This window comes from Hoplias malabaricus, chromosome 8, assembly GCF_029633855.1.
Source record: "Hoplias malabaricus isolate fHopMal1 chromosome 8, fHopMal1.hap1, whole genome shotgun sequence".
Lineage (NCBI taxonomy): Eukaryota > Metazoa > Chordata > Actinopteri > Characiformes > Erythrinidae > Hoplias > Hoplias malabaricus.
In genome coordinates, this window is record NC_089807.1 from 17,194,224 (window position 1) to 17,207,119 (window position 12,896).

Here is a 12,896-nt window from a genome sequence, read left to right on the forward strand (position 1 = left end):
CGTCTCTCCAGGAGAGGCTGTGGGAGACAAAGTGTCATGAAGCAAGCACATACAGAGGGCAATACTGAGGGGAAACTCCTTTGTTCCATTTCCAAACTGCTAACCTTTTTTTTTTCCTCCTCCTTTGGGAACCGTCCAGGGGAAGTTAAAGAATGGCAGACCCTCTTTGCTTCAAAAGTACTAATAAGTTCCATACCTCCCAGTTGCTTACATCATTAATCAGCATGATGACTTTGCATGATAGGGACGTAAGCTGGAAGCGATCTGCAGACTAACATGCATTAAGCTGAACTGCTTTAGCTCCATGCCCTGATCCTACAGCAAACTATGATGAAAGTCATAGCTTTAATTTTAGAACTCATTCAGAAATGAACTGCCACGGCACGACTTAGCCATGCATCAGTACACCGCCAAATACACTTTACCAAACGTGTCCAAACCTATAAATTATACATCTCATGTATTTTCAGTCATTTATGCACTGTTATGTCAACGTTTGTGGATTACGTGCTTAGTGTTTAAGACATGCTGAAAAATGAATGGAAATGGGAAGTTGAGCGTTAAGCGCAAAAAGTCGTGGGACGCCGAGGGACTGCTTTTGCTATCAGAAGAAGAGGGATGTCTAAATAGTTTGCTTCTAAACATGTCAAACAAAGGGGGAGAGTACAGTATGCGTCTGCCATGCCAAGCCTGATCAGGTCAGGCTGTAAAAAATCCATCTCTGGCTTTGTGCTCTGCTAAAGCGCTAAGGAAACATATTGTAGATTTTAAGAGCCTTTTTATTCAGCCAGACTGTGTACTAAAACTAATTGGATTTCTGTCAATGGAAAAAATATATCCCTGGGAAGACTTTGAACTACATAACGCTGACGGTACAACAACCCATGAGGGACCAGGCCTTTCTTCAATGCCAAATGCGAAATGGGGGGGTGGGGGGAATTAAACCAGTGGTCAACATAAAATATTAAAATGGCATGGTATCGAATTTTTGAAAAATGATGTCAGACTCACTCATTAGGTCCACCAACGCAGTGAATTAAGCTATATTTAGTGGGTGATAATTGAAATCATAGCTGTAGTCATTACCACTGACATGTTTCTAAATAATACCCAATAAATTTCTCCCCCAATTCGAGGGGCTCTCTGACAGCTGGCAGGGCTGAGAAGCATAAAGCACAGAAACTATTACTCTCTCCTGTGTGTGACTGGCCTTCCTATTCTCTCTTCCTTAAAGCCAATAAAACGTCAGCTTTTATTCTACCCCTCCAAAGTGTTGGCTGCATGTCAGCTCTCCCCTCTAAAGCCCTGCCACAGAAAACTGAAGGCCTGTAAATCACTGTGTCACAGGCACACCATCAGTCTTGGGATATACAATAAAAACGGGATGCAGTTATAAAGGGAATGGCATCCATGCCCAATATATATTTAATTTGAACAAAAAGAGAACATAAAGATGTTTGGTTCCATTCGACACCGACAGAGTAAGAAGTGCTGGGAGCAGAGTACAGTAGCTTTGGAAGGATATTTTGGCTGATGGAAATGCTGACAGTGATTTAAAGATAATTCTTTTGCCATCGGGGGTCTTTTGTTGCATTGTAACAATAAAATCGTGATTTATGCCGTATTGTTGGAGGGAACTATACCACTGAGATGGAGCTGGCAGAATAAGACCTACCTCTCTCGAGCGCTGTATAAAAATAAAAGCACACATATACTGAGGATATTTCTGCATCTGACTACTCAGAGTTCTATGTCACTCTTCAAAAGGAAAGTCAGGAATTATCTGTATCTTATACAGTGTTCTAAATAATAGCAAGACACTGACATCACTGAATCATTAGCCAAATTACTTAAGGTGTCCTCACTCAGAATATGTGCCAGATTATTTAAAGTCTAGAACCTGACATTAGAACAGATTGTTTTCTCATTGAGCAGCACGATGGTGCAGCAGGTATGGTGGTCGCAGTCACACAGCTCCAGGGACCTGGAGGTTGAGGGTTCAAGTCCTGCTCCAGGTGACTGTCTGTGAGGAGTGTGGTGTATTCTCCCCGTGTCTGCATGGGTTTCCTCCGGGTGACTGTCTGTGAGGAGTGTGGTGTGTCTGCACGGGTTTCCTCCGGGTGACTCTCTGTGAGGAGTGTGGTGTGATCTCCGAGTGTCTGTGTGGGTTTCCTCCAGGTGAATGTCTGTGAGGAGTGTGGTGTGTTGTGTCTGCGTGGGTTTCCTCCGGGTGACTGTCTGTGAGGAGTGTGGTGTGTTCTCCCTGTGTCTGCGTGGGTTTCCTCCAGGTGCTCTGGTTTCCTCCCATGGTCCAAAAACACATGTTGGTAAGTGGATTGGCGACTCAAACATGTCCATAGGTGTGAAGGTGTGCAGGGGTGTGTGTCGCCCTGTGAATGTGTGCTCCCAATGATTCTGGGTAGGCTCGGGACCCACCGTGACCCTGAACTGGATAAGCGTTTACAGACAATGAATGAATTAATTAATGTTTTTTCATTGTTGTGACAGGCTCTTGTTCAACATTTCATTAAAAGACCATCTTGTTTCCTCATAATCTCTGATTAAAGTGTAATGGCCTTTATTCCCTCAAAAAATTACATTGAATTTTGATGACATCAGCATTCACCAGTCGGCAGGGTTAAACAAAATTAATATATAATATCATCTCACACTCGGCCACTTTAACAAAAGAAACTTATTTTCTGTTCCCACACACTTTAATCTTGCTCTTACTCATCTATAAGCCAACATCTGCTGAAACCTGAATTACCCCCATTATAATTCTTTCATTACACAAATAAATACCCAAACATTTCAGCTAATTTTCACACAACAGATTTCCAAAGTAGCAAGTTTGCAAGTTTAGCAAAGTTTGCAAGCTTTTAAAAAGGACACGACAGAGTAGACCATAGTGGACTTATCATATTCTGCTGGAATTTACAATGGAACTGAAGTGATACCTGTGTTTTCATTCCTGTGAGCAAGACCAGAGCCAAAAGAGTCAGCTCCAAACGAATAATACATTGCTACAAAATGTTTCATCACATAAAAGGTCATCTTTCTAAAACACAAAGTGCGTGACTCGCCGGCAAGAAGTTTTCAAAGATTAATTTGGTGGGAGTTGATGCAAACTATATTCATCAACAGCATTTGACTCAGCCTGGAGCACATAAAGTGCTGTTCTATTTACGAAATGAGTTAAATAAACAGTCCAATAGAGATAAGGACTGGAGAATTTGTTAGTGCTAATGAATGGCTGTTATTTTTTGTAAAGGAAAAGAAAAATAAGACAAATGTGAAAAGTGCATAAAAAAGCCTAATGTGAGAGAGGAATATCTAGTGGGCAAGCTGACCATAGGCTAAATAAAAAATAATAATGAAAAAGAAGAAGAAAAAAAAAAACAGGTATATAAATTAGATGGCCAACATGCCGACAGCAATATGACAGATTCTTCAAATAAAGTTTATTCATGTTGTGATTACAGGAAGCACAATATCCTGGTAAGCTCCAGGTAAATTATTATTTTTCTTTTCATTTCTTGTTGTTTTCTTAAAATGTCCATGAGGTTTCTTTCAGAATAACCAGGACATGTCCCTTATACAAATGAAAGCAATACAACTACAAACAAAACATACTAAAATGTAACCAATCAGCAAGCAACACACTTGTCAAGAACAATGTATGTAAATGTGCTCTGCTGTATTATTATTATTTCCCTCCCATCAGCTCATCGGTCCTCGAAGGAATTGCTGCTACAAATTTGTTGCGAGAAATTAAATGGGGTTTTATCATTGTGTATAGGTGATTTATAAGAGCAGTGCTCCCAATGAAAATGAATACATATCATTCACAGCAGTAGATGCAGTCTTATACACCAGTTAGGCTTAAAGAACATTGCATATTTCCTAATACAAGGCAGACAGTTGAGGCTGCTTCCAAATATTAGTCCTAAATAAGCTTGATAGATCAGATATGGAAAATTCTCATTTCTGCACGAGCATCAATTTCCACTCCCTCTCTGAGCTAAGTGATTTGAAGACTTCATTCCGACAGTCCTCCCCCTTCCCCCCCCTCAATACTCTTTTAACTGACGTTTTATCTGCATACTGGCATCGTCGCAGATTGAACACACCCGCAAGACAATGACAGGCCCTTCTTCCATTGTCACTTCTCATTTCGGCTCAGAGTGATGCCTCTTACTGGCTCATGCCAATAATAGCCCCATCAAATAGGAGACTCCACCTAGCTCTGATGTAGAGGGAGCACTTCATGTCGCTGACTCTCATTTGTCAATTAACAGGAGCCTTCTGGTGTTGACGTGCGGGGGCTTGAAAGATACAGTCTCGCCCATGACGAATGAGGAGAGACAGTTGAGTGAGGCATGAGCTGCAGAGTAATGCTATAATGTGCTTTAGATATGAATATAAAACGACACTGCTGACAGTCCATACACAGTTTTATTTCATTTCTCACTGTACCCCGGCACTGCACTTTGTATCAGTCTTCCCTTTTCATCACACTGCTTACATCTCATTGTGACAGGCCACTGACATTTAAAGCCCTTCCATTTGAGAAATGCAAGTTAGCATACTTGATGAGCCATTAAAATGCAGAAATGCCTTGGTGCAGAAGCACGCACAGGTGGGTACACAGTGTTAAAGCTTAATGTGGAACTTTTATGTCACAAGAGGGTAAGTAAATGGGCCTTTAATTTCAGCCAAACTCCAAACCAAAAGTGCAGTCTGTGGTTTGAGAATCTATTAAAGAACACATCAGAAACTTTATGCCCTAATGGGATTTAATCTGAGCAACCTACATCATGAGGTTTATAATTCAGTAATTACAAGGAAAACAATGCATACTGGCAGTTCATTTATAATCTCAAAGGAGTGAGAAAAGTTATAATGTCATATACAGATATAATACACACATCAACAAAAAAGTAGTCGCACCCAGTAGGATTGGAACTTGGTGGTAGGTTTGACATCATGAGACAATGCGAATGATTCAAGTTTCATGCGACATAAGCAAGGACCTTATCCCTGTACCTGACTATAGGTTTGTCCTGTTGCACGTGCTTTCCATTCTGACTCATGCTCTTGTGTTGGTAGAATCCTTTGCAAGCAAACTATGCCTCGGAGAAGAGTGCGAAAGGTCACATTGCAGGGCTTGTGGAAGCAGGATGGTCTTACCAAAGTTTGCGCACTGAACTGGTCATGCAAACATTACCATAGCATGCTGTTTTAGGCAGCTTATAGAAGGCAACAAGCACCAGTGACATGAAGGATGTGGGAAACCACAGAGAGGAAGAATGGACAGATTGACCCACCAGTCACTATCGCAGACAATCCGTGAGCAGTGATGCCCTCCATGAAACATCTGTTAGTGCCAGCCCCAATGGCCGATGACTGCATGACACAGAACTACAGGCACACAGACAGTTACACCAGCCAACCAGCAGCCCCTACCTTTTCTGAATGCACACTGTGCTATTTTACCAGGACAATACTCATCCACATACTGCTGCTGTCTCAAGTGCTTGCCTTGGGAAGGTTGCACTATCAACACTCCACCACTATCACAACATCTGCAGATACTTCGAGACACTACTTCTCTGTGTGTAGCTCAATAAATAGCCGAAATTTTGAATCATTTTTGTTTCTGGTGACTTTTATCTTCCTTCAGAATACCACTGCAATCTGACACTTCCTTCTGGGTGCAACTATTGTTTTGACAATGAGTGTATATCTACCTACATTGGTGATTTTGTATGTAATATGAAAACAACAAATGATTCTTACATTGTGGTACTTCATGACACTCAGATGAATAGCACAAGTGGAGAAATGTTATATTTTAACATCCACCAATACAACAGTAAAATTACTGTTGTAGAGACCTGTTAACAACAAAGCCTGTAGATACATGTCTTCCAAAATTTCTCATTCAAAGGCGTCAGCAAGGAGTTCCATCCACTCTTGCTGAGACAGCCTTATCTCTTCTGTTTACACCAGAAACAGGGACATTTCTGTGAGTAGTTGACTGCATACAGCCATGAGAGCATTAGTAATGTGAGGTTCTGCAGTTGCCCCCTCCAGGGTGTGTTCCCGCCTTGCGCCCAGTGATTCCGGGTAGGCTCCAGACCCACCACGATCCTGAACTGGATATGCGGTTATAGACAATGAGATGAGATGAGGTTCTGCAGTTAGATGATTCGTTCTGAATCACAAAAGCTCTTCTCAGATGTACTGGATGAAGCTTTATCACTCCAGAAAGCTCCACTGGTCCACAATCCAGTGCTAAGATGGTTCATACCCATCTAGCCAAGACTTGGCATTGGAAATAGTGACCTTAGGCTTAAGTGCAACTGACCCAGAGAATCACATTCTATTAGTCAATGTTTTTCAGTGTAGATTTACAAGCTGTAACAGAATTCGCTCACTGGGAGTGTCCGCAAATGCTCAGACATGTAAAATGTATATATACCCACCACAAGATGTGATTTAGTTAAGCTTAAAGCACACTACATATTTCCTAACGCAAGGCAGACAGTCCACAGTCCCAACCATAACTCGTAAATGAGCAATACACTAACACAACATTCATCAGAAGATCCCAAACACCACATCTCACATTTTCACAAAGGCACAAGAGGACCTGAATACTATGGGGAGAATCTCCCAAGCATGGATGATCCTCCGAGCTGACTGCTGGTCATGGCTCATATCTGAGCAGGTAATATGAGCCAGTTCTGATGACAGAGTGGCTGTCAAGGCCCTGTGACATAAAGTGACACTAGTGAAGGGAGATCATGGCTACCTCATACCTCCGGATGACTGAGGTGCATCCTGTTTGCAGCTCATCTAGAGAAGACTAGACAAGACAATAAGATCTCCTTTGTCTTCAGCATCCAATAACCTCCAGTGTCGCGCATGTCCACAAATGGACAGGACACTCTGACAACAGTTCATGGCTAGACTGCTCCTATATGACAGGTTGCTCCTGAAACCCATCCTGGGATTACCTCTGGAGCCAATCATCTGCTACCTCTGCTCGCTCTGGCCTTGGACAGGTGCTGCTTTGCCATCACTGTGATTTAGTGTTAACCCCTGATAAGCAGCACCATGTGAAAAGGTCTGATAAACTGAAAGTGATTCCACATGCATGCTAACATGCATGCTCCCTGACACGGTTCTCCCAGGAAGCACACAAAACAGAAGAAAACAAACCGTCATCACCCTAAGCCCTCTCTCTGCTCATTTTACTTCTGATTTTCATTTGGAGACCTCACTTACAGAAGACCTCAGGACCTCACTTAAAGGGTTACATTCCCTGGAACCAGAGCTTAAGGTTGGGGACAAAAAAAAAAAAATAGTTGTACAGCCCAGGCCTAGACAGAATTTCTGAAAAAAAAAAACTCATATTATAATATATCTATAATAACATGTATTGGCACTCAGAAAGACAAAAAAAACCCTAACCACTTCGTCTTTCTGTTTCTTCTCATAACAGTGAATTCATGTTAGAGAACAGGATGTCCATCTATCACGGTTTGACTATGAGGCTTTTGTCTGCACTTCATGAAGGAGGTAGTCAAGGCATGCCTGTGCACCACATTCCCTGATTCTGATCACATGCTTGCCTTAGTACAAGTCACATTTTCAAATCAACTTAAACCCCAGCCCCCAAAAGGAACCACGCTATGTTGTTATTCTGTAGCTTTGAGGACACCAAAAACAGCAAAAACCCTCTTGTGTCTACTCATTAATAAAGTTTTAAAGCTCAGAAATAACACAAAAATGGGCAGAGACTTAATGATGTAAATACCATGAGATCAACTTACGTTTTCCTAAAACTGGAAATCCAAATCATTCAGGTACATTTTGGAACCTTTGGGTGTATGGATTTTATGGATATATAGATGGATGGAAAAAATGTATTTATTTGTCCACAAACTAATGAACAGATATTTTATTTGATATTTAAACCAATATTTGAAAATGTATAATAAGTTTGAAAATTTTTCAGGCAACACATGTCTACTGTATAATATCTGCATTTTATTTATTTTGCTGCATTTTAATGCTAAAGAAATAACCATTACATTTCTCTGTATTGCTAACCAATATGGTCTCTATTTTGCCATTTTATAAAGATATATATCAGTATCCACATTGTCAGAATGATAAATTCTGCACCATCTGCCCGCATATTTCCTTATCATGAACTCACATCAAAAACACCTTTCATTTTAGTCTTCTGCCCTCAAAAACCTGTTGAGCTCTGATGCTGATAGATGTCTCTAAGCTGAATCAAACTCTAATAAAGTCTGAATGCAGGCATTTCCAAGCTAGCTAATAAGTTAGGAGAGCACAACAGAAAGTACCTTGTTCTATCTGTTCCACAACAATTCACGGTACACCAAGTGAAACACTGTGTTAGGAGTGTTAGGAGTAAATACACTTACAAACTGCTCTCAGATGTCAATGCAGATTCTTTACCTTCTGCAAAGTCAAAGCTGATTCTAAAATAGTAAGCTATAACAGCATTAAATGGTGACATTAAAAGGCACCATATGAAGACTTAAGGTTCCACCAGAAACAAATCCAAATTATGCATTTTACCACAACTTCTAATTTCTTTGTTCTGACTTCTTCCACATCTTGTATAAATCAGCATAATATCATCACTGGCTATTCATCTAACTAATGAAGAGGACTACTGTGAACACATACTGTGCACAGTAACACTGTATAAAATGCTTTCTTTTTATGCCTACAAATGCATGTCTGTAGTATCCTCAACAAATGAAAAAGTAAACTCAGTATTAAACAGCCAGTGCTGGTAAGCCACTGGCGCAGGCTCATTAGGAATATTAATGCACTGATAAGCACACATTTCTGCACGACACACTGCAGCAGCGCAGGATTTAGCAATTATTAATCTGACAGTCTCGAGCGCAAGGCGAATCAATTAAACGAAAGAATCCACATTTTCAGCACAGATAACTGCCTAAAGACGACAATTTTCACATGACAAAGAGAGGCCCATTCAGAGTCCTTCAAGGCCTGACAGGTCAAGAAAAGAAGTCTGAAACAAAAGCACCTTATAACCATCATCTCTTCTCTTTTAGTTGTCAGATCAACTTTGCTAGTCCCGCTGGTGAAATGGCATCCCCCTCCCCGGCTGCCACAAGGTGCTTCTTCATGTCCTGTCAAAGGAATCTTTTATTCTATTTGCTCAGCATTAACATGTCACATTTATTGATCAGACCTTTCATACAGCCTCAGCAGGCCTCTTCATGGCCCGGGCCCTTTGATGTCTTGATGACATTCCAAACCGCGTAATGCACATAATGCGGATATTAAATTGCACTTAATGCAAAAATGTGTCTCCATGCGCGGCAGGTACACCGAGTCAAATGTTTCATATCATGTGGCACTGCTGTCGTTTAGATAAATATTCTTAAGTGTTCTCAGACACTAAAGAGACTTCAGGCAGGAACATTTTGAACCACTAAAGTTTTTTTTCCTATTTAGATCATCGATCTTAACATTTTTAACTGTTATTTTTTTCCACAAGATGTTCTGCTTCACAAAAGAATAAATCCAGGTAACCTAAACACACATACAGTCCTTTGGCATGTTATGAGATTACACAGACATGTATTTGTTGTGACAAGAATTTCAAAAGGCATTAATGCAACAAAAGTGTTTTTGCAAAGAGCTTACCACAGGATGGTGTAATAGTAGAGCAATAACACAGCAGAAAGTGGAGGGGGAAAGAAGACGTATTACAGAGAACTTGAAAACCACATGTGCCAAGAAAAGATCAATATCAAGGACCCTATGTATGTTCATAAAAACACTCAAACATGTCTTCAGAGTGCAGTACAGTCTGCTCCTCATCCTAACTTCAGCATCAAAGTTCCCAGATATCAAGTGATGCACTTGTCATGACAGCCCTCTGTTTCCTTCCACCTTCTGACCTTACTGGAGCAAAGCAAATCCTTTCAGTCTATTACTGCACAGGAATACCTTACTCTCTAAACTTTGTCTGCTCTTCTTTAATGCTCAGTCTTAGGTTTTCACTGTGTCTGTATTACTGACATCTTACCTCAATTGGTTGAAGCTGAGATCCAGTCGCTTTGCAGTGCTTCCATATTTAGCTGCAAGAAAATCAGGAATGACCTCACAGTCATGTCCAATATAGGACACCTTCAAATCCAAAAAAGAGAAGAAGGGGGGGGGGGTGTCTTCATATTTTTCTCTTTTCAAATTATTCTCATTTATAAATTAACCATGAATACTCATTCGCTTTTGTGCATTCAGACATATATACAGCATGTTACTGATAGCAATGATATTTTACCTACAGGTACAATATGAAGTTGTACCTGACACACAGGGCTAGCCAGCATCTTCATTAAATAACAATATCCTTATGGAAATTGCATTTAAATCAAGAAGTTAAAAAGAACAGGCCATGCATAAAAAGGCCTCAAATAGTTCTCTGGAGTTATGTTATAGACTGGGGTTTCAAATCCTGGGGAAAATAGACTTTTTTTTCCTGTGGGCTTGTCCCGATTGTCTACTTAACGACATTTCTAGCTTTTGAGTATGCAGTGCCGTTTAAAGAGTCAGAGCTAAGTGTAGTCAAATGTCACCAAGAAGCATTAGAAATGTTTTGACGGATACTAATGTCCCACAACAAAATGTGAAATGGAAGAAGCAGGGGTTACCCATGTCTGGCAATATCTGAAATACGGTGGACAACAATGCAAGTGCAGTGACAATGGCAGCATAGACATTTGTTGGCACAGTTTTTCATCACTTGCTGTTAGTGCAAAATACATTAATCCATACTATTAAGATTATATATATGTGTGTGTGTGTGTGTGTTTAATCCCACAGAAAATTCATGTTTAGCTCCCTACAGAACCTTGCATTTGGGCTAATGCTTCTTTGGAAATATATTTATATCAATGAAACAAATACTTGTCAAGACCATTTTTAACATGTACGAAACCACCACAAATTTTAACAGGTTCCTTCGCCAATTTCCTTTTAGTTCCTTCGCATTCAGAAAACTTTTTCAAACATGTTTCTTTGGGGACCATTGTGATTTTCTTCATTAGCAATGTAGGAAAAGAAAAAAGAAAAAACACTTTTGGTTCCCTGTACATCTTTACAGTTATTCAGTGTATAAAGCATCAATTAATTTTAGTACATTTTATGTAGCCTAAGGATGTGAGGACACTTTATAAGTTGAAATGTAAACTTCAAATAACGTAAACGTTCAATTAAAGTTTTTCCTTATAACCTTCTAAAGAAAGTTCATGAGCATTTATTTTGAAGCGTGCACTGATGTATTTTGCCGGTTATTTAGCTGAACGTGTTCTGTGAGAAACAACCTACTGTGCCCAGAACTCGCCTCCCCCTTGTCACATGACAAATATATTAACCTACTTTTTATCACTGAAAGATGTCAACTACAATTTAACCCTCAAACCTAGGGCATGCTGTCCTTTAGCATGTCCAGTGTAAACATTAATACGAACGGCTAAACAGGCAACGGTTCTGTGAACACTGGAGCTCTCTTACCTGAGTCTCATTCACTACAACCGCTGAGTCGTTGTGTGCCATTCCACACTCTGACAGCTCCCGCAGTTACTCAGACTTTCAGAAGCGAACGAACTCAAATACTGGAGTTTTCCTCTTCACTATATCAGAGACTCCTATTTAAGGCAGCTGTCTTTAACTTTTAAAATCTCGCTTTTCTCAGCAACTTGTTTCTAATTGTCCTCTTCCGCATGCTGGAGTCAGCTGATCAGAGGAGGAAGCCGTGTGCTGAGTGGGAAACCGCGGTTTTTCTTAGCCTCTTACACAACTCCTGTTTTCAGAGCTCTTCACACCAAAACACTCCACACAGTACACTCCAAACTGAGAAGTTCTATTACATCACCTGTCCACACTTTGTCAGCCACTCCTGCCTAGACTTCAACGTCTTCAACGTGTTAAAACAAAAAGATATGTTTTCATCAGCTCCAATATAACGGTTTTAATAATTCATCATTTCAAATATGTGCTAAGGTTTTTTTAAGCTTCTGGCGTTTATAGTTCCTGGTTAGCTAAAAATGTTTAATCTTGTTCTGAATGTTACTATTGTAACAGGAGTAGAATACAGTCTGAGAGAAATTGTTCAAGAGCAACACTCCCAACCCCCAAATAACACACACAAGGCCTTCATTTATCTAACAACGTAAGATTTATTTCAAAGGCATAGCTCTTTATTTTGTCTTATAAAAAATCATGACAGGATAAGGTGTGAACCAAACAGTCACAGTTAAGTTACAAAAAAGGCTTGTGCGTTTGTTCAAAATTAGTGTTTTATTCTTCATAAGTATCCATAAGTTCAATAAACCAAGAACATCCATAAAAAAAAACTCACGGAAACATATACAAGGAAGATAACAGTATACAGAGAATAAAAACAATGTTTACTGCACCAATCAGCTATAATTTTCACATGACCTCGTTTCTACACTCAATGTCCTTTATATAAGCTCCACTGATCATATAATTTCCTTTTTTACAGTAAAACAATGTGGTCCATTTGTTGCTCTGCATACTTGTTTACCCCCTTTCACCATATTTTTCGATGGTAAGGACTACTAAACTGCACGTATGAATGGTGGTGGTGATGAGCTAGTGTCTGTTGTATTGGTATGACACAGCAGTGTGCTGGAATTTTTAAACACGGTGTCCTCTCACTGTCAACTCCATTAGACACACCTACCTTGTTGGTCCACCTTGTAGAAGTAAAGTCAGAGAAAGTTGCTCATCTTTTGCTGCACTGTTTGTGTTAATCATCCTAGTCCTTCATCAGTGGTCAC

At 40.1% G+C, this 12,896-nt stretch overlaps 1 protein-coding gene across 1 annotated transcript in view; it reads right to left on the reverse strand.

Annotated features, from left to right (window-relative positions):
- Positions 1-11,806, reverse strand: part of lrmda (leucine rich melanocyte differentiation associated) — a 307,085-nt gene extending 295,279 nt beyond the window's left edge. The window contains exons 1-2 of the mRNA XM_066679287.1: positions 11,605-11,806; positions 10,118-10,218 (exon numbers count right to left, since the gene is read on the reverse strand). Of these exons, the coding sequence (XP_066535384.1) occupies positions 10,118-10,218; positions 11,605-11,646 (143 nt within the window). The 5' untranslated portion in view covers positions 11,647-11,806. The remainder of the gene's footprint in view (positions 1-10,117; positions 10,219-11,604) is intronic.
- Positions 11,807-12,896: the final 1,090 nt, after the last annotated feature.